At 40.3% G+C, this 26,079-nt stretch overlaps 1 protein-coding gene across 2 annotated transcripts in view; it reads right to left on the minus strand.

Annotated features, from left to right (window-relative positions):
• Positions 1-22,369, minus strand: part of LOC306822040 (sodium-coupled neutral amino acid transporter 3-like) — a 39,162-nt gene extending 16,793 nt beyond the window's left edge. Inside the window, exons 1-5 of one of the 2 annotated variants that reach the window (XM_079340760.1) lie at positions 22,079-22,369; positions 3,715-3,959; positions 2,308-2,340; positions 2,049-2,142; positions 1,827-1,942 (exon numbers count right to left, since the gene is read on the minus strand). In XM_079340760.1, the coding sequence (XP_079196886.1) occupies positions 1,827-1,942; positions 2,049-2,142; positions 2,308-2,340; positions 3,715-3,851 (380 nt within the window). In that variant the 5' untranslated portion in view covers positions 3,852-3,959; positions 22,079-22,369. The remainder of the gene's footprint in view (positions 1-1,826; positions 1,943-2,048; positions 2,143-2,307; positions 2,341-3,714; positions 3,960-22,078) is intronic. The other variant, XM_079340761.1, reaches the window with a different exon arrangement.
• Between the last annotated feature and the right edge of the window lie 3,710 nt (positions 22,370-26,079).

Here is a 26,079-nt window from a genome sequence, read left to right on the forward strand (position 1 = left end):
TGTGATTTCATTCTGGGATCTTTTGATGAAGACATTATGCTTCGTTCATTTTCAAAGAAAGCTTTTATACTCAGAGGCAGTGCTGTTTGATCTTTCACAAGAAAATCCCCGGCACCAGACACCTCCAGCACCTGACACCTTACAATCGAGCACCCTCAGGAGGATGTGTCAGAACAGCCCGAGAAAAAGAGGAGGAGGGGAAATTGAGGAGGCTGACGTTGCTAGTGTTAGCGGGTTGAGATTGCACCCTACAAACACCCTGATTACTTTTGAGAAGCATGCGACAAAACAGACCAGGCTCGGATGAAAAGCTTGTGGAGAACTGGGAAATATACATGCATGTACGACTTCAATGAGCATGTAAAGCTTTTGACAGAGCGTCAATTACATTTTATATTAGCATTAATTCTGAGGGGTATTTCACCCCATAGCTTCATCGTGTTATAAGCAGAATCCAGCCAACAAGAATTTAAATTATGCCCGATGGCTAAGATGATGACACGAGTAATATTTAGCACACGAGAGCTGTTCTCTCTGATGGCAGCAGACTCAGGAACAAGAAGTCTTAGGGGATGATTCTTTCAGTTATAGGACAGTCACTGTGAAATATTGAAATATTTCCTGGCTCTCCGATTGTCTAACAGCTTTAAAGGATAAGGACGGGTATATCCAACATTTTTGTTATAACACCTTGAAAGACCATAAATCTACCACCAATGGATGCTCCTCGTATTGTCTATGTAGCTGAGGTGTGCTTGTTTCTCTCTGTAATAGAGCTCAAAATAAGTTCTGGGTGCAGCCTTATGATACTCACTAGAGGCACAGGTGTGTGTTAATCCATCACAAAAACAGGCACACATGCAGTATATATACGTCAGTTTATGTAACATTTCTTCCTCTTTAATAATGCAATAAATTGTCTCTATAATGTTTGAAATGGTCATAGCTTGAAGATTATCAACAGACATTAAAGATAAAAAAAACACTTGCTCCCCTGCTTTTTAACAGCGGTTGAACAAAATCACTTTTTATCTACGTCAGGGGAATACTTTGAATAAACGTTCAGCAAGATTTTGAGACCATACAAAGACATTTTTTGTTTTTAGACAAACCGTGTCAGTTTCAAAAACAAGGCGGAACTGTGTTTCACGCCTCCACACGGAGAAATACAAAGCATCAACTAGCTTCACTGGTCTGCTCCCCACTGCGATCTTTAGAGTTTGCATAGAGATCATTTGCTCCAGATGTAGCAAAGAAAATCTTGAAAAAATATAAAATAATATAAAAGATCAAACAGGAAGGCGCAGTCGACTTTTGGCACTTTCAGACTGCCATTTGAAGAGGGAATACTAAAGCCTCGGGTGCAATGTGTTAAAAACAATGGCAGAGTGGTGGGGGCGGAGTCATTCCACCCCTGATCCGCCATCAGAGGTAGTGATCAAGGCGTGATGGAGGGAAAGTGCTGGTGATGTGTGATGTTGGAGCAAGGCAGGACAGAGCTGTGTGTGTGTGTGTCCATGCCTGAGTATGTGTGTGTGTGTGTGTGTGTCGAACCTCCTGCTGTGTGCTCTCAACATCGTAATGCAATTTGAACTCACACACTGAGATACCTATAATATGTGTTTACAGATGCAATGTGTTGGTTCAAAGGAGTATTGACGGCAGAACTTTGTTAAGGCGGAGTTGAGGAAACGTAATCTGTACGCGACTTGTAACACCATTTTCCTAACAGACATCCCTGAAGCTAGTTCACATCAGTGAGTCGTAATATGTTAAACATAATGCCACTCCAGTGTTGTTGTAGTAGGTGCATATGAATTACTTACAGAAACAGGACGACCCCCGTGTTGGCCATGGCGTAGGCCAGTCCTAGGATTCCACTCCCCATGATTGCATTGCCCAGGTTGAAGACAGACATCCCAAACGAGGTTTTACCTTCGAACTGAATTGATGCAAAACAGAGGAGAAACATTTTTTTGTTCACCCAACAGTACCAGAGAGTAGTGTAATGTACGATACAATTCAGAATAAGCTGTGTTTGAACTCACGTCTGTAAATTGTGGCGTCTTCTTGTCATCAACGCCTGAAAGGAACTCCTGGCTCTCTGGGCGGTTTGCTTCTGTGTTGTCAGTTCTGTGTGGACTAATGCAAAAAAATAAATGTTAAAGAGCTAGAATAACAAGTACCATGTAAACAAATAGGACGAGACAAACTCTAGAATAGGCTTTTGGATCATTTTGGCGTCTAATTTCGACCAAGGTCACATATCTGAAACTGAGAAACTGTTTATCATTATAGCATACATACCTAGCATTCTGGGCACTATTTGGTATAGTTTCCCTACAAGCAGCGCAGAGAGATGCCATCCATCACCCAACGAGAGCACAAAGTGGAAAAACAACACGCTCAGTCATAATATAACAAGGCAAATAATACAGTGACGTGACCATCTATCAATGATTGTCTTAACCCTGGAGAGATGTTTGAATTAAAACATCCATTACAGAGAAGGAAGACACATTTATATCGATAGAAAACCAGTGACATGATAATTAGGCATTTAAGCCCACTCCATTATGAAGTGCACATTACAGCCCAATCAGTGTGCATGGAGGAGGCACATTTCCAAAGAAATGAATGAACACACAGTCTTTGCAGTTAAATCAATACCACCTATTAGCATGGACTTGGTGTTCTCTTGAGCCAGCATGGTAAGTGATAAGCTTAAACAAAAATACTCTTAACTCCATGAAATATAGACAGACTTACAAACAGTTTGCTTTATTACAAACCATATTATATGTAGTATACTTGGCACATGTGGGGACCCTGATCATGGGGGATTCAGAGCGTTAGAAATACAGGCAGATGAGACGGGCTGCATGGAGTGGCAGTACATTAAAAAAAAGACAGACACTTTCTTCAAACATTAGCGATTGTGAGCATACTTTAGTAAGCACATAAAATAGATACATGAACCCCAAAAAGAGCATAATATGGGACCTTTAGCATTCAGTAGTAGATGAAAAAGATCATTTTAGTCTTAATGAATTATTATTACTTCTTGGTAGTGTTGCATAATAATATAGGTAATTTTGTTCTATTGAAGCTAATGAATTAACAAATGTGTTAAAAAGCAGAAAGATGGTGAACATTTGTGTGTTTATCTCGTATTTATCCACTATATATATATATATATATATATGTGTGTGTGTGTGTGTGTGTATATATATATGTATATATATATATATATATGTGTGTGTGTGTGTGTGTGTGTGTGTGTGTATATATATATGTATATATATATATATATATATATATATATATATGTGTGTGTGTGTGTGTGTGTGTATATATATATGTATATATATATGTGTGTGTGTGTGTATATACAGCAATCTTATGAACTATTTCTTTTACTGGTATTTTTTTCATTTTCATTTCTAGAGGGGTTTTTTTTTACCTGGGACTCACTGACTTTACTATACTGTCAGGATTCATGTGTCACATGATGGGATACAACGAGACACTGATCTTAATATTAGAATACTTTGAAAAGTTTGTTTCTTGGCAATACTGAAATGACAAATTAGGCTCATTATAAGGATAACAATTACAATTATATAGAAGACAACAAGACCCGTGAGGTGAGAAGAATGAAAAAGACGTTCCTTACAGATCAACATGTCCGGTATTAAGAAGAAGTAAACTTACTTTTCAGCATCTGATGCAGGAGGTGTTTTCGCGGATGCTGTGATCTCTTCCCCTGGCTCGTGACCTTTTCCATTGGGAATGGCGTTTGACTCAGCAGGAGCAGTTTCCACATTCTCAGCCGGGTTATCTTCACTCATATCTGCTGCAGTAATGATCACCCTTTTGAAATGTGTCAACGTCTGAGGCGAATGTCAATGTTCGAAGTTCTGGGAGAGTGAAGTTCTTCTTTTTTTTAAGGCAGTGACCTGTGAAAGAAAAGAAGAGGCTCAGTTAGACTAATATTTAGTCCTGAAACACATTGCCATTCAAAGAGACAGAGACATTCATATATATATATATATATATATATATATATATATATATATATATATTTCATGACACTTGAGGCGTGAGTCTTTACTCTCCAAAGTCGACATTCTGGTGACACATGGTAATGAAGATGCCTTATTGAATAATAATACTGATCAAATATAATAATAACAGAATCAGATATTGACAGACACGTGCAATGGTCAAAGCGATGTGTTCTGAACAGGAGACGTGGTGAGATAAAAAGGGGGCCACCCTGAGGGCACTCAAGTGAGTCTGTTTCATTTAGGTCCAATCGATATGTGACTGAACTCTTAGGAAGATGACAGCAGTGATAGAGAGATTAAGCACCAACACAAAATTCTCTTCACGACTACTGAACAAAGAAAGAGATTAAATTGCATTGAAAATAAATTCTCACCACTTCAATTAAATGTGGAGTTGAATCCCAGATCAAAGCCCGTTTAAGGCCTCTGAGTATTTGTTTGCTGTTTCTTAGAACGTCGTGTCAAATGTTTCTATCTTTGTATCTTGTCTTACGTTTTCATGTTGCGAATGGAGCCGCTGTGATGAAGAACCAGACCATGTCTGACAATCAGATTACGTCAAATCAAATCACCCACTCGCAAAAAAAGATGCAAATATTGATTCAAAAATATTGTTTGCCAGAATTTTTTTGTGAGACAATGATGCAATATATCTGGTAGGGTAAAGGAAAAGCTTTGAGTATCTTTAAGACGATCAACAAATTTCAGTTGGAACCTGAAGCAAAAAATATATATAAAAAAACAACAAAAACCCAGCAAACCCTACAATGTCTCTGTACCCTCAAAATACAGAGTTAACATTGAATTGATGTCTTGGCAAACTCCATCAATAATTGACACATCAGCTGACAGCTCTTGCTCACAGGAAACAAAGTGTTGTGCTAACTGTGACACACTGGGCTGTGCATCAGGCCTCTGTTTCCTGGGTATCTTGTTGTGGTGCCTTAGCTGCCCAGCTGGCTGGCTGGTGCCCCCCCCACCCCCCGTGACATGCACCTCCTGGATGCCATCGACCACAGTCCCCTATCTGGCTGTCGCTGAATGACCTCCTTTGCTCCTCAGCATAAACAGCACTGGAGGCAATAATGGAGAGCACGTTGGGGGCCACAGAGGAGGAACACATTCAAATTGTTTAGCATTGAGATAAATGGAGAAGAACTGGCTAGGACCAGCTACAAACCAGTTCTAGTCATCATTGTGCCACCATCTTTCTGCTTGTCACTTTGCTCTTGGTTTCCTCTTTCATTGAGGAGGGTTCAACAGCGCAACAATGCTCAGGGTTTTCTGTACCACCGTTCTTGGCAACCACTCAACTGACCCTATTCCCTCAGGCTGCTTCCGCTTCACGGCCTGCCCTTTTAAAAGTAGCTTTGTGTGATATTATTTTAACACACCAAACTAGTGTGAGCTGAATAAACCCTGGTCTTCATCGAGCAGCCCGATGAACCTACCAACCACGCTGCTGCGAGCTTCACTGCACAGCCTGGCCTCTCGGTGTCTCTGGCTAAAGCCAGGCAACGTGGTTGGCCAGCAAAGCAGAGGGCACAATAGCGCATGTTGTGCGGTTTCCTGGGAACGGGTTGGAGAACAGTCGAACTATTGTGCCAGGCATCATTATACCGCTGGGGCCCTCTTTGGCTGCAGTTCGCCGGGCCACTCGAAGGGCTGAAAAGGTATTTCACTGGGCTCTAATTGAAAAGACGCCACCTCGAATTCAGCAAATGCCAGTATCCTGTATGCATGCACAGTTGTAGCAGAGTTGCTGACGGCAGCAATGGCAGAGGCAGGGCCCCATCTCGTGGGACAAATCACCGCACAGAACCCCACTGCCACTCAGAGAGTCTACAAATCACAAGGAGGTTGGAGGAAGCCATCCAAGGACAATACACGATGGGCTGTACAGCTACAAGGGTGCCTCTTCAATGGCCTCGAGCAGTGGAGCTTGAAACAGCAGACCTGATTGGACAGAGTTCTACAATCATTATGTTCAATAACAAAGGAAATACATGGCAGCCTTGGACATAGTTCAGGGAAAACAGAATATTATTTTTAGAAAGCTTTTTTCCCCCCGGTTTGAAGCAAACTGAGGTGAGATGGAGGGGGCTGAAACGCTTTGGGGAACACGCTCTTTTGAAAGTAGGACAGGATTTTAGCAATCACATACCAATGCTGGCATTAATTATTCATCTTAAAACAAAGAAAACTTCACAGAAACAATACAGACACATCTCAAGAAGGTCACCCACTTTTGCTGACATGCACGGCTAAAAACGTCACAATAATAACGATACTAAAATCATTGCATACACATAATGTAAATTGTTAGAAAACATCTGTATGCCAATGTGTGGTGCATGGGGGAAGAAAATAAAAAACACAATTGAACAGAAGTCAGCAGAGCACCATTGTGGCATGAAACAGAGGACTAGTTGTCTGTCCATGAGGAACCCAAACTGACATCTCTGTAGTCTGTAGACATTAGGTCATCCCAAAACACATGTGCCACTATCTGTATCAGCAATTCAGTAGACTCTGACTCCAATACATCGTCAGTCCTGAGCAAGAACACTGTCAAAAGGCTGACTTTCTCCTGTCAAGATGCCTCAGTGTGACTGAGAATCCGCTATAAGTTATGTCCATATGGATCATGTGATTATTTAATTAAGAAGTCTTTTTTTTTTTTCAAGAAAAGAATACAGTTGTGTTGAATACAATACGAGAACACAGCAGGACAGGATGGGAAAGGGATTATCATGAAAAATCCCCACTGATCCTCAAACTTCCTCTGAAAGAGTTAAAGCTACATTGTGTTTCCCTCGGTGGGAGTAAATGAGTCTTTTCACAGCAACAGCAGAGGCTATGTTTATTCAAGCCCTTGTCCAAAACATCACCTCAGTTTGCCAACACACAGCGAGTGTGTGCAGTCTCTGACGTGAGCAGCTCAGCAGAGAGACGTCATCCCACAAGGAGGCATCACTGCTGCTTGTTATTCCTGCACTGATACCTGAACCCTGCAACGCTGACTCATCATCACGTATCCGCTCTGCGTGTTTTGTTTTTTTTGTTTTTTTTTACAGTTCGGTCGGAAGGGGGTTTAAATACACAAGTGGCGTTAAGTGTGTGCGTGTACACACTGTATCTCAAACTGTATTAGCGCCTCCTCTGTCTCCATTCTCATGGGCCTCTGCTGGTATAAGCAGTCATAATGGGATCTCAACTTTCAGACACTTCATCTGTTGAAGTGTGGACATTCATTGAGTGGAGTTCAGTCCTTCATTACAACTAGGTTTTTACAGGGTCAGAGGGCAGACCACCTCGCTGTCATCACTGCGACTTACATTGGTCATGTTAAGATTTGCAGGCCCATAGGTCCAGGGTTGAGGTTTTACACTACACACCATTTGGAAGTGTTTCTACGTGATTTGAACAAAATCTAAAAAATATGTTCCACTTCACCCCACAGGCCTGGAGCTTTTACTTTCTGGGAATTCTGTGTTTAAGTGCTGCATATCATTATTTTTTGACTCTGCATTGTTTCTGTATTTGCAGCGTGATTGCCGTTTGTTAAGTTGTTACAGCTTTCTGTTGGACACCTTTTACTTCCGGGACATCATTGATGCTCTCTAGTTTTGGATTTTGCAATTAAATAATAACCTTACTGAAACTATGACTGACAGAATGTAAAGTGTGTCCCTCATCATCCCTTCCTGTTCATGAACAGGAGGAGATTTCCTCCAGATTAAAAGATTATTCATCGCCCACAATCTCTCTGATGAGCAGCTAATAGATCTATCAGAGAACATTTTATTGTGAAACACAGGGTTAAGACTTTGGACTTCTGACAGCGGGGATGATAGAATAGATCAGATTAGGGTCCATCTCGCTAAAGCAGGAAATCAGGATCTAGCTGCTTGAGTCACTCAATGTAACTTTGTGATAAAAATGTAAAAATAGCTGAAGAGGAGTGAAAAGCCTTGTTGTAACTCTGCATCATGTCACACTCAAGGCTGTGTTTAAGTGCCGCTGCATGTCCGACTGAACACAGCAGCTGTCTGATAGAAGCAGTGAATACTCACACCCAACAACCATCTGCTTGACTCAGGTTCTTCACACAAGGCTGAACATGCACATAAATACACAGAATTAAACACACACATGCACACAATGACATATGAAGCGTAATTATGGGATGAAAGGTGCCAAACAGCTATAAAAATCATCAGAACCCAAATCTGTAACTGAGACTGATCTTAACTGTTTGAGATAAATGATACAAAACAACAACATCCCCCCCCTAACAAACTCTCATCAGACCCACAGACAGATAACATAGAAATTTGAAGGCTGAAACAGTTTTTTATATGTTACATCACTGGACTGTATGTTTTTTGTGTGTTTTTTTAAAATTATTTGACATTTTTTAAATTTTACTTTATATATTGGTAATTGTCTTACATTTTTGCTTTTTTTCCAAGTTAACTGGTTTTTGCACCAATACAAATTCTTTGCATGTGTAAATGTACTTTGCGATATAAAACAATTCTGATTCTAATAAATGTTTCTTAAAAGGAATGAGAGAGATGCTATTTCAGCACTATATCCACTTAGAGGCCATTTATGGAGGCTATAGTTCTTGTTATAGCGGTCATGGGTTCGAATCTGACAACAACAGTTTTCTTAATGTACAGTCAAAGCCAGCCTATGGTTCAACCTTTACATGCTTGCCATTTGGTCTCAGTGTGATGATATTTTTCTCTTCTTTATCACTCCGTCTGTGGATTTCTATCATATTTACAGGTTCAAATGTCGTCCAAAAGATCAAAATGTAGGCAGGACAGGGTCTCTGCCCACACCGTCCACACAACCACCACACATGAATTGAAGCCCGTATGTGAAGTTGGGGATTGAACATTTCTTTTGTGTCGATCTATATTTGATTTTCTTTTATTTTATAAAACAGCTTGACAACTCTATGTGACCCAACAAGAGTTAGCTTTATGTGTAAGGCTCTCTTATTTTAACTGATTGCCTTTACATAAACCTTCAAGCTTGGCTAAAATGTCCTGCAGAGTTTAATTAAAGCCATGCTGACCCACACAGGTCATTGTTTCCTGATAATTAGACCTTCACTGTGAACTTTCTGATTCCATACAGAGGTGGGGGCTCTCAGGTGGCAGAGGGACATTAGCCAACATCAAATAACCATAACCGACATCAGTTCTGAAGATTTATTCTGCACATCTTTTGCCTCGTCTCTCCTCCAGTCAGCCTTCTGCTGTTGACTGTCCAAAGAAAAAAGGAAGCAAGAGAAAAGTTCATTTGTTCCTAATTTTGAATTATAAATTTCATTTAGTCAAAGCGTTTGTCCAAAGGGAAGCACATCTGACAGTAAGACGTTAGCAGCATGGATCTAAGAAGGAAACGACGTCGGCAGGTGCCAACAAACAGCAGCGGTAAGTCGGATTGGATGGATACAGGTTGTGTTGAGTATAGTTAGTTTTTCAGTCATCATCATTCGTGACACTGACAGCTTCTCATGAATATTTTAGCACCCACACTATCCACAATAACCTCACTCTCAATACCATCATCATCCTCATGAATAGCTTCATCAGTCCCATCAATATCATTTAGTTCATCTGTGTTCGTGAAAGAGCTGGGTCTTTAGCTTTTTCTTAAAGGATGATGGAATCAAGTTTGGTAATTCACCACCAGGGGGCTGCAGAGGAGCCGAGTCTATAGCTGGAGATTTAGAGATCTGTTGTGAATGTAGGACCGGGCACCTTCCAATGGCTGAGCGTAGTGGACGGGAGAGAGAGACCTCCTGGATGAGGGAGTTCAGCTATTGGAAACGAGCGACAGGGTTTTAACAACTCGGAGCCAGTTCTGGGAAATGAACAGTTGAGTGATATGCAATGTTTTGAGCAGGTTGAAAAAAATACGCGCAGCTTTGTTTTGGATCATCTGCAGGGGTTTGAGTGGGCATGCAGGAAGAAGTGCCAGTAGTCAATGTGTGATACCTGTAGCTGTGTAGCATGCTCTCACAGGTAGGGTCTGATCTCTCTGATGTTGTAAAGGGCAAATATACACGACCGCGCAACTGAAGCCATGTGTACCGTCAAGGTCATCCATAGAGGTCCTGACTGAAAACAACAGAGGTGTCAATTAAAGGTAAGTAGAAGCAGTTCATCTACGTCTTATTGGGCCTTTGGAAGAAATTAGACCATGCAAAGGGCAAAGCACACTCAAAGCTGTAGGTCATATTTAACAGTAAATCTCTGCTCTGTAAATTACAGATAAAGACAAAGTAGAGTTAAAGAGTTTCACAAATATTCCTTTTACCCGTGTTTTTGAGTGTCACTAATTATTACGGTTGTCTTAATCATTTCCCTATACTTTCTTTCCTGCCATCTTTCTCTCCCTCTCTCTCTGCTGCAGCCCCTAAGCACCAATGTGATTACCCAGCAGAGAGAATAAGAGATTAACTTCCGTCTAAGGGATTTTAATGTTAGCATTTGAGATGTTCCCCATCTACAGGGTTTCTATAGGCAGCTGTAAGACAAACGTCAGACTCTATAAAAGGATATCTGGGATGCGGTCCCTGCTTGGCAGTGCATTTAAATATGTGCTTCTACATGAGAGGGGGTTTTATCCGACAGAAATCCAGGTGCTTCAGATACATTCTGCAATCTGAATCCGAGGCAACGAGACAGAAAAAAAAAATATTATTCACTGTATTCCATACAGTACTTTCTGATACGGTATGTTGAGATAATACAAAGAGATGTTAATGCATAAAAACAAGGCTGTTAAAGATGGCTGATGCAAAGGTTGGATTATCACAAAGTACATAAACTAGTACTGGATCCCTGGGGGGGGATTTCTGATTGGCTGCTATTTATAGGCCTAAATCCTGATATTTCAAACAGATGAGGTCTATGCCTCAGTCTCGTCGAATAAAGCTTCTGCTTACCTTGTCATGCCTTTAAAGTGCATCCCCCTGGTTGGTTTTTTCCTCCTCTCAGCTTCCTTCTGTCCCAACATCACTATCAACTCTACAATCAGGTAAACAGGACCTCTTATCAAAGGTCGCTGAAACTCCATCATGCTTCAATGGTGTTAGGTATGATTTAGACTGGAAAAATACCTTTACTGTTTGTTTAATGTCTTATTAACCAAAGGCTGTGGTTTCTTCTTGACTGATGTACCACAGGATGTCTAGGAACAGATCTTAGAAATGTTCACAATCTGTGTTATATCTCCCTTCAGTCAGATCTGTGAACTTTTGTTTTCATCTCTTTCTTTGCACACAGATGACCGTCTGCATGATACAGGAGTTTAATGTGGAAATGGCAGACGACAACTATACTGCGCTGAGGAAAGTATCCGATTTATAGAATGCTGTTTCTGCTTCATGTGTTTGCCCGTGTAATGTTAATAACTGATGCAGGCAGGTATCAAAGTACTGTTTGTATACAGAAGGTAAGCATTAGGAAAAAGTGACATTTCCTCAGAAAAGAAAGTGACAATTAAAAATGACACTTTGTTCTGACCTGTTACGCTTGGGGCAGCACCGCTCTAATCTACTGTGACCTTGTCTCCTGGCCTGAGGAACACGCTGTAGTTTAAGCAAGATTCACATCTTCATCATAACACTGGGCTGGACCCCCTGAATGGAGTGAGAGCAGCGTGGATTGGCTTTAGTATCTTGTGACGCCCCCAAATGGAAGAAATCCAGGTTACTCATTGAAAATGTCATTTATAGAATCAAGTGACACTTTCTGTCACTTCTGCTCTCCTCTAACACGGGCCAGCCGACAGACAGGAGAGGACAGTGAAGCAGGAACATAACATAAAAACGCGGCAGGATGACCCGGCGATAGGGAAAAAAAAAAAAAAGGAAGAGAGAAAGGCCTCAATGAAAACATGATACGATGGCAAGAGACTGGAGGTATTTTAATTGAAGATTTATTTCCTTTATGCAACTGAAGTCATTAAACGTGCTGTGAAGGAACAAAAAGTAATGGCTTACCCTCGAAACACAGCAAAGAGAAGATGACACCTGATGGGGCAGATACACTAGAGCAGAGTGAGAAACCAGTTCAGAGGATGGCTGATGGATCCCAAAGTAACAACAGAAGATGATTCCATTAATCAAACCCAAGTCCAGTGACTACACCATGGAAATCAGAAACATTAAAACAGTGTGCGTTCCCCATACTATTTGTAGTACTTTATTTGAGTATTAGATGTTATTTCTATCATTTTGATGATCTGGTCATAGCAAGACACATATTTTATGACTATATACAGATGAAAGACGCTGCACCCTGTCACATGACTCAATAGAAAATATTTTAAAAGTTTCAAAAAGCTAAATTTAAGTTGTCTTGCAGTTATCAGAAGAACTACGAAAAAAACTCTCAGATCTGAGGTATCTGCTGCAGAGCTATGTAACGCTCAGAGACAATTATCGAGGTGGATTTGACCCTGCGACCAAGAAGCTTTCCACATAAATACTGAGGGGAAAATGGGACCCTCAAGACAGAGCTAAACCACCTGCAAGTACCTTGTTCACTAAGTAACTGCCCTGGACAATATTTCAGAATAAAAGCATTGTGCCAAAATGTGTGTAGTTTCATTATAGAAACAGATATTGCTTTTATTTTGAAAAGCACAGAGGAGTCATTTCTAATGCATGCCGGGTGCTGCTTATCAGACTTCTGCACATTGTACTCTGCAAATTCTCGATACCTCGGAGCAAGAGCGGTAGTTTACTTTGCTCCGGATTGAACTATACTGTGGTTGTCATTTATGACTTCCAAAATCACTGGTTCAATTCATAGTTCACTAAAGATATGAGCATCTTCACCACGTTGTAGTCCCAGCACCGCACTGGGTGGAGAGGCAGATTTGCTGACAAGGTAAAAGTGACAGGGGAGGTGTAAACGAACAATAATGTAAGTCGTATACAGTGAGTCCAACTCAGCGTCCCACACCCCTATTTGTTGGGAGCTATCTAACATATGGCTCTTTTTCTTTAAGAATTCAACTTGTTTTCTATACAATGATACTCAGTGCAGTTCTTTGTGCAATCTTCAAGACATTGTTCAACTTGAATGTTGTCCTTGTAAATAGTGGGAAGTCGAGTAAAGTGCGGTCAAATGTATTTACTGTATATTTCCCAAGCACATTTGAAACAAATAAAATCCTTCCCAGAGTATAAAGGTAAAAACAGAAGACTATTAAACTCAGTCGAGATTTTAATCCAAACAAACACAAACACACGCTTCAGTCATAGTTCCTCTTCTCTGGGGTGTTGTAGTGAATAATTCAAAGAGGCGAATAAAAATCATTCATTTGTTTTGATATAAATACTGTTTAGTTTAAGAATATGTGATGCCATGTTGCTCTTGAGGTGAAGAGCTCCTTTGAAATATCTAAAACAGTCATGAAGAATCTTTGCACATCTGTTCCAACAACATCGTGTGTGTGAGAAACAAAAGAAGTCCATTTGAATGTGATGTCAGCCACGTGGCTGCCTGGCTGTTGTCATCACGTCTGTGCTGAACACAGGAACACTGTTCAGCTATGAAGCGTTAACAAGCTAGGTTGAACATTTTTACAGTATTTACATGTGCTTAAACTAAAAAGATGTTGAGTTTTCCATCTAACCTCACTTTATGACGTTTCCATGTATTTAAACATGTCACATTTGTTCCACTCATTTGATCACAGTGAATAAAATAATGGTGATGAGCTCTTGCTTGGACAGTAACACAATGCTTGCATGCATGTGTCAAATCAAATGTGGCCTCTGCTCAGACTGCTGTCACAGACAGCACTGGAAGCAAAGGCCAGAACTGTACACTCACAGCCAGAAGATGAAAAGCTTGCAAGTCAGGGGGGGACAGCAAACAAGATTTGCACACCCTTCACAACATGATGTTTTCTTGTGTATCTGTATGAAGGTAGATCCATAAATATCAAAGAAAAACAACCTGGCATTCAATGCTTCTGACACGCTCAGGGTATGATGTGCTGACTGTGAATGATGTGAGCATTTTAACAAGTACGGCTAGCAAGAAGGTCACTGAAGAAGCCTAAGTTATTTATCACCGTCCTTTACTTCCAATCCTGTTCTTCTTTCAGTGGAGGAACAAACAGCGTTCCATTTGATTTGGAAAATCTACCAACTGCACAGTGATACGAACGAAAGCAGAGTCAGAAAGTCACTGTGTACAAATTGTTCCAGTGGCTGCATTTATGTTTTTGATTATTCTTTAATTGTGTGTGCTGCAAACAACAACTCACATCACTGTGGGCTGTTATTAAGAGCTTGTTATGTGTCAGCCTATTTGCATGATTAAAAACAGACAAAGATAAACACAGTCACTTGGAAACGTCATTCTTGTCAACTCATAGTTCAGATGAATCCTAACCCGACTACATCCTCTTGCAGATGACTTCATGCATGTCATCATTGCTGGGCTACTTGGTCACTGAACTTATTCACATTTTTACAGAAAGAATGAAACGACATAAATGGATCCTGAATTAAAACAACTGAACAATAAAAAACTGTGATGACAGTGTATGTAAACTTGTTTTATTGGATTTCTGCCCTCTTGTGGAGGAAACTCTACTCCCGTATCTTTAACGCTACAAGATTTAAATTTTTAAGACAAACATTGTAAAAGTTCTTGATTCGCTCACAAAAGAATAGCCCTTGAATATCTTGGCTCTAGGCTTGTGACAACTATATAGCCTTGCAGAAGAGACGGCGCTTCATCTTCATCCATAGTTGGTGGATTTGTTCAGAAGCGACACTGAAGATAAAGACTTTAATGGATTCAGTGATGTGGAATGAGATTGCGACCTTGGTAGACTCGCTTGCATGTTGTGTTAATTTAGCCTGTTGGTGGTATGTTCTTTATGGTTTTGTGTTGCTGAATAACTGTTAATGTATTACGTTAACATACCGGACACCTATTTAGTCTGTAGTTCTGTGTGCTACTCTGTAGTTAAATAACTTTCCTTTCCAGATTAGATGTCTGTTCTTGGTCTTGGATTTTGTGAAATAAAATTCTCAACAAATGTGCCTTATAGTATATGTGACTTGTTCATGTTTTTCCCCTTTATGACTCACTCTTTGACAGATACAATTTATACTCCAGAGCAGGGGCGCTCACACTTTTTCGGCATGGGAGCTACTTATAAAATGACCAGTTCAAAATGATCTACCTAATATAAACATGCAAAACATTTATTTAGAGTTCAGCTCTGTAACTGTATATTCAGTGTTTGGTATATAAGATATGGTGTGTAAGAGAAAGAGAGACTCTGGCTTTTGTAGCTGAGTCCTGGTCTTTGTATGGAGCTGGGTCCTGGTCTTTGTATGGAGCTGGGTCCTGGTCTTTGTATGGAGCTGGGTCCTGGGTCCTGGACCTGACTCCACATTCATCTCACTGGTTCCTTCTCCTGCTCTTTCTCTCTCCTCTCCTCCTGTCTCTGTCCCTTCAACCTCTTCATCTCTCTCTCCCCCTCTCATAATTTTTAAAATGAAAAGTCTCAGTATACTACTGAGTCATGATTACTATAACTGTAATGACATGTTTAGTCAAATTATTACTTACCCATCCAAATAATATTATTGATGGATAATTCATACTGTGACTGAACATGGCCTTGAAATATTCTGATTGATTGCATGTCCTTTCATTTTCCAGCCTCTGCGACGTTTACATCTCTATTGTCTATCTGTTGCATCTGTAGGCTCGTTTACTATGTTTTTCATCCTCTTTGTTTAAAACAGTTCTCACCTTTCCTGTCGTTCTAAAAATAAACCTGCAATCCCGTCGCGACCGTGTTTACTTTTGGTTTTAATGAAAATCATTTCTCGAAACACACATCTCGGAAATTCTGTACTTATATGTCTTGTCATATATCTGCTAACACACAGATACTAATACAACAGCAGTGGATAAAGATCGTTGGTTAATGCTAGAAAACTTCTCAGTCCATGCTTGAAGCATAATCCACTTCTCCTCTGTTAATCTGTGTGTTCAGTACTTTCAACAATCATTGCTTCATAGTACTTATGAAGTGTATTACGCTCTGTTGAAGAGAAGCTAGGATTGCTTGGGACATATTGAACACACAAATCAAGAATTCCGATAAGCTTTGGGTAAACGACAGTTTTTACTTAATGCTGGTTTTTCAATCTTGACTTCAGCACATGCTTTTATAACAGTTACTAGTTATGAAAGATTTGTGACTTCCTGATAGACAGCAGTTTGTTCTTTTTTGCCAGCAGCATCAAAGGTTGGTTTTTCTAGTCTGATCATTAAGCGCAGCAGTGATACATCAAGGCCTAGCAAACCGTTTGCTAGTCTTCTGTACAGTAGTTTGAACAATCAGTTAATGGGCCATCCTACCACACAGACGTCCCTCAACACCAAACTGTTCAATGCCAGCTCTGTCTTTTTGCAATCATGCGCCCTCAAACAAAGTACCGTCCTCTCCTGGCATCAGCCAGCCTGCTTCCTCCTGCCTCCTCCTCTTTCTCCTCATCACATTGGAGCAGAGGAAAAGAAAAGAAAGGAGAGCATCATGGGGACGAATGCATTCACTGAGCTGGAAATACAACTCACGCAGTGTGTGTGACCACCATGGTGGGTGTTGCACTGCTGACTCTGTCACATGCCACAGTGCCATGGAAGTCCAAATCCCAATCCATTGACAGAGAACTCCCAAGCACAGCAGCCACACACTGTAAGCTGATCATTGTACGGCTTAAGTATCAAATCCTCTATAGAACTGAGAATTGTGTAACAGACTGGCGATGGATAATGAGCAAAAAAACAGCTCTAAGTTTGAGAGGTTGTGTCCTGGCTTTAAATGAAAATATAGCGTTTTTATACACTTTATGTACAAGTCCTTCCACTGAATGCACAGATCCAGCTTTTAAGGTTCCAATACCGTTACTAGGACTGGTGTCTATCCGATACCGAGTGCTGATCTGATACAATTATTACATTAATAATCAGTGTTCTAGGCTGAAGGGGAGAGACTGGATATGAAATGGGTTTTTCAACATTGAAACACCAAATAAAATCATATTTGTAAGCTGACTGAACAGTTATTTATTCAAAATAATAAATATGTACCAGCACGTTGGTTAAGCTTAGAAGTGACAATGGGCAAACGTCAGAGCCCCATGTGTGTGTGGTGAAACTAATTGCACTTCCATCTTTGGACTTCAGCAGTCCGGAGCCCTCCGGAGCAGATACGCAAGGCTTCTATTTTTGCATGATGCTGGAGCAAGAGAGAAAGAAATAAGCGAGACGGGAAGTCAGAAACCGAAACGACATTGAAACATCCAATTTATTTTCAGAATAAAACACTCCATTTTGACGGTTTAGAATAATGACAGTTTTTGTTTGTTTATAAGGTTTATGTAGAGTTTTACAGCCCATACATCCTATTATCTTTCATTAATCTGTAAATTTACTGCAGGAATTCCTCTGTCTCCCCACTGTCCAGCTGTGCTCTCTGTGCAGCAAACACAGCCGATGGGTGATGACGGACGAGGGTGCTCAAAGTTGAACTAGAGCGCACATGCAATGCATACTTAACGCTACCATCACCCCTCAAAACTTAGCATATATTGCGATTCGCTGTTAAAGTTGTTGGTGTTAAATATCTCCAAACTGCCAAACCTTTGGTTGTAGCCTTCTCCATGCTATTTTTTTAATCTTTTATTTTATTTTACTCTATTGATCCCTGAGGGGAAATGAGGTGTTTTTCCTCTGTGGACATGTAACACACATACTCACGCACAACATCTCAACACTATACCACTTTATATTTTACATCCTTAGTATATAACCATTTATCAAATTACTGTACTGCTAAAACTATTCACTTAGGCAAACGTAACTCTATTTTCAATGACTGTGTACTGAATGTCCTCATATTGCAACACTTCAAGGACACCTTCTTTACCAGAAACTGAACATCACGCCATCTCTGCTAAAACTTCTGCTGACACAGCAGAGGAGGTACAGAACTGATAACTATATAATCATGTGAGTTCTGACATTCGTGGTCCATTCTCTGGTTTTTGGCTGATCTGTATGTCAGGGAGGTGGACCTCTCAGCTGAGAATAACCCTTGGTATGTGTATTGTATTTCCTTACTTCATTAAACCTTCTGGTTTGTTCAATTTGACCCTGAGCGTCTTCTCTTTCCTCTCTGAGAAAACCAACACGCACGAGGTGACTTAAAAACGACAGAACATTAGCAATAAAACAAGTCCTACAGAGCCAAAAGAGACTCATATTCCTACTTCATACTCTGTTTGCCAGAATAGACTGGTGTAGTTTTGAGTCCTAAAACCAGGAAGTGAGTTAGCATTTTAGCACCGTGGTTCTAACCTCTAAAAGTCAATGGGGATTTTGAATGGGTTTGTGTTTATCCCGCTGAACAAAACAGAAATGTGTGTTTGACACAGAGCTTATTTTCTGCAATGATCCAAAAATCCAATGCAAAAATCCCATAGGCGAATTTTCGAAGGAACTACCGGCGCCATTTTTTCGGGTTGGCCTACAAAAATACGTCATTACTACACCAGTCTATAATCTTAAAAGTTTGTTACAGTAATGGAATGTTAACAAGAATGTTACCTCAAGTTTGTGAAACTCAGAGAAAATGTTGCTACAAACTGCGTTGACAACCTACAGTAGATGTCAACCTACAGTTAGCGTGCATGGCGTACAAAAATAAATGGCTTGGCTTTATGGTTACAAAAAAAAGGTGTTACAAAATCATGTGTTACGAATAATAGAGAAAGAGGACTCTCCGTCAAGATCTCCTTTCTTTTCGCAGCCAATGTTTGTTGTCCAAATAAATACTTATAGAGAAGTTAATGTTAACAAAGGATGTCTTGCAGGGCTTTCACACTTGGCCAAAGCTACTGAAAAACTCCAGCGAATTGGAGGAGCTACGTATATGTGTGGACGCAAAAAGCCACATTTTTCGTTCTGACATTCCCCCGGACTTTCCCCCGCCAGACCTCTGATATTTTTGTTCATGAAAAAACATGAACTGATGCGAGAACCTAGCAGGATATTCTTCGGAGAATTCACGAAATTAGCCAATGAGTGACATTTACGTACCAATGATCTCTATGCACTTAATTAAAAGGCAGCATTACGTTTTGTCAGCTCAATATGTTGTTCCCCACTTTTTTTGTTGATAGTGTGGGTCCACTGAACTACACAAAGCATTGACATAAAGGCAAATGTTCTCATAATAGTATTGTATAGCAGTCTATAGTCTCCCTCTGTGACGTGAATATGAACAGCCAGGGCAGGAGAGTATCCGCAGCAGTTTTCCTGAAATGATCTCGATTTTTTCAAGAGTGCACATGTGATCTAAATATATTTTGACCACCAGGGTTACCTATTTAGAGCTCCTCTAGCCATCAGGCTGGTATTTATCCTAAGCAGTATGACCTTATGCAGGCTGCAATTCCTCTACATCCCCTTAATATGCTTTTCTCTAATACCACATCACTTACTAATCATTCTAACATTAATAAGGCAGCCATATTGTGATAAAACAAGAGCTAAGCAAATGAGCCTAATGTACTTAAAAGATTGGAATATCTACACTCAATAAACAGTGATCATGATGTTATCTTTCAGGATAACTGATCATAATGTGTCTTTAGTGTAAGTATTTTTTTCTTTTAGGATTTTATTTTTTCACTCTCCTTGGTTGGCTTGATACATTCCCATCATGCAAGGTCTAAATAAATTCTAAAGACTACAGAAATGGGATTTGACTGAGCAGTACATCATTCTCTGATTGTATCCGAAGACAAAGTTCAGAAAATACTTTCTCTCTTTATAAAAACCAAAATCAAATCTCTGAAAAACCTCGAGGCCAGACAGAAGCTTATTTTCTTTCATAGTTTAAAGCCAACACACAAAAAAGTCACAGCAGGGTGTCTCTTTTTTTTCCTCACAGCAAACTACAGTACATTGCTTTTTAAGACTGCACAATCCCTTCATGTTTTCTTTTCATTCCAGCAGAGGTACACTGATACTGCTGCAGGATATTTCACATGGACACAGGGCTTTGTTCAAATGAAACAGTAAGTCAGAGAATGTCTGAGTCTGTCTACACATGGGGCGAAGTCAAGAACTGACAGCAGAGGGAGCCTTGAACACTTCTCATCCACTGACCTTAGGCTGAAGGAGAAGAAGACGTTCTTTGGCCTACAGGCTGGAGCCACGAGAGCTTTGATCTTTTAAAAACATTAAAACCCTTCACGTTTAGCCTTCTCGAGAAATGCCTTGCATGCAATGATTTTTTTGTGTGCAATGTTCTCACCAATTAAAAACTCATCACAATTAACTTGAGAGGTCAGTGCATTCATACATAAAAGATATGGTCAAAAAAATATTATCTGATCAATTCACTGATTTGATTCAATTTTTATTACGATGATACCAAATTAGATTTCAGAATTGAATCTTTATTTGAAAATATTATTTTCAAGTCAAGTCTTCCAGTGTTCATACGCATGTACATTTCCATGCACTTCATATACAGACATGAGGCTATGGGTTTAAAAAGCACCACAAAAACCTGAGCAGAACTAGTGCTGCTGGCTGAAGCTGGATCGATGTGTTCCCACTGTGATTTCATTCTGGGATGTGCTTGGAGATAAGCAGCCCCAGGAAAAGCTATCCAGTCAGTTATAACTTCAGGGACCAAGCATGCCAGAGTGAGCGCCCATCAGCTCTGTCAAGTCATGTCCGGCAGTCACAGGCACACCAGCCACAAATCCTTAAAGTGACTCATCACTAAAAGGACTGAGGAGTGAGTGTCAGGGCACTCCGCTTGCTGCAGGTGACTCTAGAAATAGCACTGCTAGAGTTTACAGGAAGCTACGCATAGCCATGCTGGATGGATAAATAGATATGCTAAATGTCATTAAGCTGTTAATGTTTAAAAGCAGCATTTCCCCCGACCTATCAAGTCAGAAGAAGACTTATTTATCTGTCGATTGTGTATTTGAAAGCTCCTTTGCTCCCTTTCTTCCCTCCAAAAGTCTTAGTATGTCCCTCAGAATAGGCCACATGATAATCATATAGCACCTGTAGCAAGGCTGTAACATGGTGTAAGCTAGTCTGGGAGGCTTTGCCAGCAGGAATTAAATAATATGACATAAAGTCAAACAGAAAGGAGCTTTGAAATGTAAAATTATACATGTTCAAAGAGCCCTAGCTTTGCAGAAACTCAGTCACAAGCATGGAACTATAGCACCATGTCCAGGGTGTACTGCATGCAGTTTGGATGGATTGGGTACCATTGAAAACCTTCAAATCATACGCAAAAATCATACGAGAATGTAAAGTGTCATATAGCAGCTTTCAGCAGGGTCTCTTGAATGACAAGTCAGGTTTGATAAACCAAGACACCTGACCATGACAGAGAGAGGGGAAGACACGGGGATCACAGTTTAAATCAGGTTTCCCTCCCAACAGTTAACAGATTCAACATTATTGTATGACAATATTTTGCATAGATTCTTAGATAAGCACATTAAATACACACACAATGGGCCTGTTTGAGGGAGCACAGATTATTTCTTGTAAATAAGCCACACATAAAGATCATGTGAAGCACGGTAGTAATGTCACCTCTGTCTACGGATGGTGAGTAAAGCGACCGAGGACCTTGAATGTTGCTTGAATGACTTGAATTTAGTTTGTTTTTAACTCCTGTTCGGTGTCTCAATGTTGCATGCAGATCTAGGAAGCAGGCTGATTTTAAAACATGAATGCAAACATAGTCTTGTTTTTTTTCCATTATTAAGGCTTACTTGAGGCAAATATTTAGGTTCCTATATCTGTAATAAACCTGTTCTGAAATGCGTTTGAATACATTCTTAACACAGCACGTCAAACATAAGCGACCTTTCAGAGGCTTACCGGAGAGAAGTAAGGTTATCAGAATCCTGCTCCAACTCCAAATATCTCCACACAGATCTCGCCTGCGCTCGGTGCTTGTCTCTGCCACGACCCGTGTCTCCTCGTCCTGCTTCTCTCTCTCTCTCTCTCTCTTTGTCCGTCCTCCTTCCCTCCAACCAGCGCTAAGATCATGTGTTCCACACACACGAAAATCACTGTAATCTCTTCAAAAGTGGGATGCAAAAGAGTGTCCGGGTCCCGCCTACCGCACGCACGGTGACTCCAATCAAATTATTATTGTTTGTTGTATTTGTGAAGCAAGCGCGCGCGCGCAGGGACGTGGGAACACCCCCCCACCCCCCCCACCCCAACTTGGCACGCGCCTTATTTAATCATTTGATATCGCGGGTCGGATAAAAAGGTCGTGTCGTGCAGATGATGTGTTTGGAATTGAAACACACCCTCACACGGTGATGGGGCTGGTGTGTTTTTTCTCATATTCATCGTCGTGTTTGAGCGCGCGTCAGGATTCGAGACAATAGACGATGAATGTGCTCGAACATCACTCGAACATTTATTTAATTAACTGGACTATTTTCCCTTTCACGAATTCCTTCAATGCAACTCATGTGGTGTTTTGAGGCACATCGATCCAGCTGGGGTTTTTTTTTTTTTTTTGGTACGCCATCGACAATGTAAACAGCTGCATGAGCCATGTGCCACAAAAGCTCACTGTTGCTTACGCACTTATACGCACGCTCCTTTCTAGGTCATTGGCGTGACGTGATGTCATATTGCTCTGGGGACCGTTTCTTGCTTTTCTCTCCTTCAGGTCATGTTCACCGAGGAAGACATACACCTGCGGCAAAATGAGAGTAGGTCCTTCATCCCTGTGCTGTGACCCTTTCATCAAGGGAGCACCATGATTTCTAAATGCATTAATTGGTCCCTAGGTACGCGTCTTTATTTTCAGCCACAAAATCTACTGCTGTCTTCTGAACCACAACTTCTTTTGAAGTGGTCGCATTCAAACTGACCTTGTGGAAAGCAGAGGACATTTAACCTCTGGGATGTATAAGTCCAGCATCTGCTGTGAGGTTGAACCAGTGGGGATTGGCTACCCATAGAGGAAAGGGCCAGATATGCTGTGAAGGAGGCTGGTTTATCCCAGGGGTCAGCTGAGGGGCTCAACAGATGTATAGTTCAAAGACAGAGTCTCAGGCTCATGAAGGCACATGGTTAGTTTCCAGCGACTGTCCTCATCTTATTCATATTCATAAATAACACGTTGATGTGCTAATTAAAGTGCAGCCAAGTAATTTGGAGGAGAGGGTGAGCACCAAGGACATCTGGTTCAAGAGGCAAAGCATTTTCCCCCAGCCCTATGAACTTTGTCTTTTTTTCCCCTTTTATTCATTTAAGTCCCACCATGCCTCACCTGTCTGTCAGCTTAAAGCGTGATGCATGTATAGTTCTCAAAGGTCTATCTGACTGCCAAGAGCAGTTCACAGCAAGCTGTAACCATAGAAACTAGGTAAAGCAAAGGTCAGAAACACAAGTAATGACCGAAAGCAGAGGTTCCAAACAACTAATGAAGTAGGCTGTGGTAGCATTTGAGAGTATTTTAGCACACTAAAGACATTATAGGTAATCCTTACAGATTGGACCATTAGGAGTCAATTAATTTAAGAAAATGACATTGTATTGGATACTTATTTTGGATTGTATAGCAGCATTTTTTTCTCCAAGGTTACAGACACACAAACGTAACCAAACATAAAGAAATGTAGCTCTCTGGTGTACTAAGGGCAGAGAAGAAGAATAAAAAGGGCTCCATCTTCATAACAAGGGGTAACAACAGAAACACTTTTGTTGTTAAATATAATGCACTGTAAAACTAAACCTTGGTTAAGATAAATATATTAACTACTGCACATATGTGATCAAATAGGTGACAATGAACTATTTAACAAAAACACACCATTATGTCACTGAGCAAGAACACTTATTTAGGAGATAGTCATGCTAGGAGGAAAAATCTAGACCTTCAATGAAGAACTGCCTCTAGCTGCATTTTGAAAACCTTTTTGCAGGATCTTCACGTTTCCTTGTCTCCTTGCATTCTGCAATCAGGGAGTTTGCACAATGCGAACACTGTAATTGAAAACCAACCTCACACTACATTTAGTTTATGCATTTCACCTAAGGATACCATTTTTTTAAGCGTTCTAAAATAGCATTGATGTTAAATTTCCTTAGAAAGGATCAAAGTGGTGGGCTACTAACCAACTGAACAAAGACTGCGATTCCTAAAAACTTGCAGACTGTCCTGTGACCTCAACAGAGAGAGACGCAATATGTTATTAAATACATTTCTGCCTCCATTGTGTCTGTCTTTGTGCAGACATCACAGTTAAACTGTGGATCTACAGGAAGAGATGTATCACTCTGTTCTTTTATAAGCAAAAAGGTGAAGCCTCTGAAGGAGCCTACCAGGTCAGAGCTGGAACATTTTCAAGAACTTCAACCAAATCCAGTTGCCATTTGGACTAAACCTACGTTACCATGACAAGTGGGACTAAGAACTTTCATAGACGAAACACATATTGCACTTATACACCGTTTGTCAGGAAACATGAAGCTGTTGTGTTTAGGAAGTTGTGTTTAAATTTGGTTTATCCCAGGCACCTTGAATGTAAACCATCTCTGAAGAATAACACATAATAATACACATCTTTTTGTCTTTTTGTCAGAATATTCATCAATTCATTGAGCAGACACTTTTATCCAAAGCGACTATCAGAGAGTAAGAATAATACAAGCAAGGATCTATGTATTTAATGATGTATTTAAGAATAAGTGGTTACTCAAAAGTGAGCTCACTTTGGCTAGCATTTTGTAAAGGATTGTGGTAATTTAAGTTCATAGAATGGCTCTTAAATCATCTTTGTTCAAACTTTAATACACACACTGTATTACATCTACAAAGCAGTGCAGCCTTCAGAACAGCTTTGAATGGATTTCTGAAAACAATGGGAGCATGTGATCTCTAGAAGGTCAAGTAAACCTGAAGAATTATATAAGAGTTTACAACTCTGGAAACTCGGGTTAACACATACGTGGATTTAGTCTTCACAAGGCCAGGTTGAGAAAGAAATACCAGATTTTTTACCACACAAAATGCTCCTCATTTTCCTCAGCACTGTTATTATCTTAAGCCCTCACAAAAAAACAGTCTAGTCTTCCCTTAACTGCTTTCAATTAGATCAATTTAAAACTCTTTTTTTTCTTCTTTTTTTTTTAAATCAAGGGCTTGATATTTTGCCTCCTGTCATTTTACATAGCTCCACAGCCCCTGCCATGTTCATAATGAGGAGAACCAGAGAGAAAAGATCTCATCACAGACCACTAAGCCCATTCACCTTATTTTGCTGAGCCCTGCTGGAGGATGTTGCAATCAAACTCAATTAGGGTCAATCTCCTATTCATCATTTGGGGGAAAGCTATCCGTCGTTGCTATCTATTGAAGTCAACATCGCCCAATCGTGAGCAAGAAATATCCATGCTGTGGAAATTAGGATGGTTATGAAATTACCTGACTGAGAGCTGGTTTCAGTGCAATTGAGCTGTATATAAGACTACTGACTGTATGGCGAAGGTTTGTTCATGCCTTCAATCAAGAGTGGTGGTGACTCATAATCACGCTCTGCGGATATCAGCTAACGCGGGTGACAGTTGACTTGCAGCCTTGGGGGCTCTAGGCATGAGTCACTCTGTAGGTGTTCAAGAAAATGACATGCTTGCTCAGGCTATCCGCTTTGTTGACGTGGTTTATATATAAATAAGATGGGGGTGGAAAATAAGATCCGTATCAATTCTATCTACTGTCATTTAAAGAGATTTGTTAAATGTTTTTAGTTCTACCGTATTTGTTTCAATAACACATTGGTTGGGTCAAATTTATTACGAACACAAAAATCTATTTTGTGCAGAAGGTTTTAAGAAAATAACAGAGGCTAAGA

This window comes from Symphodus melops, assembly GCF_947650265.1.
Source record: "Symphodus melops genome assembly, chromosome: 4".
Taxonomy (NCBI): Eukaryota; Metazoa; Chordata; class Actinopteri; order Labriformes; family Labridae; genus Symphodus; species Symphodus melops.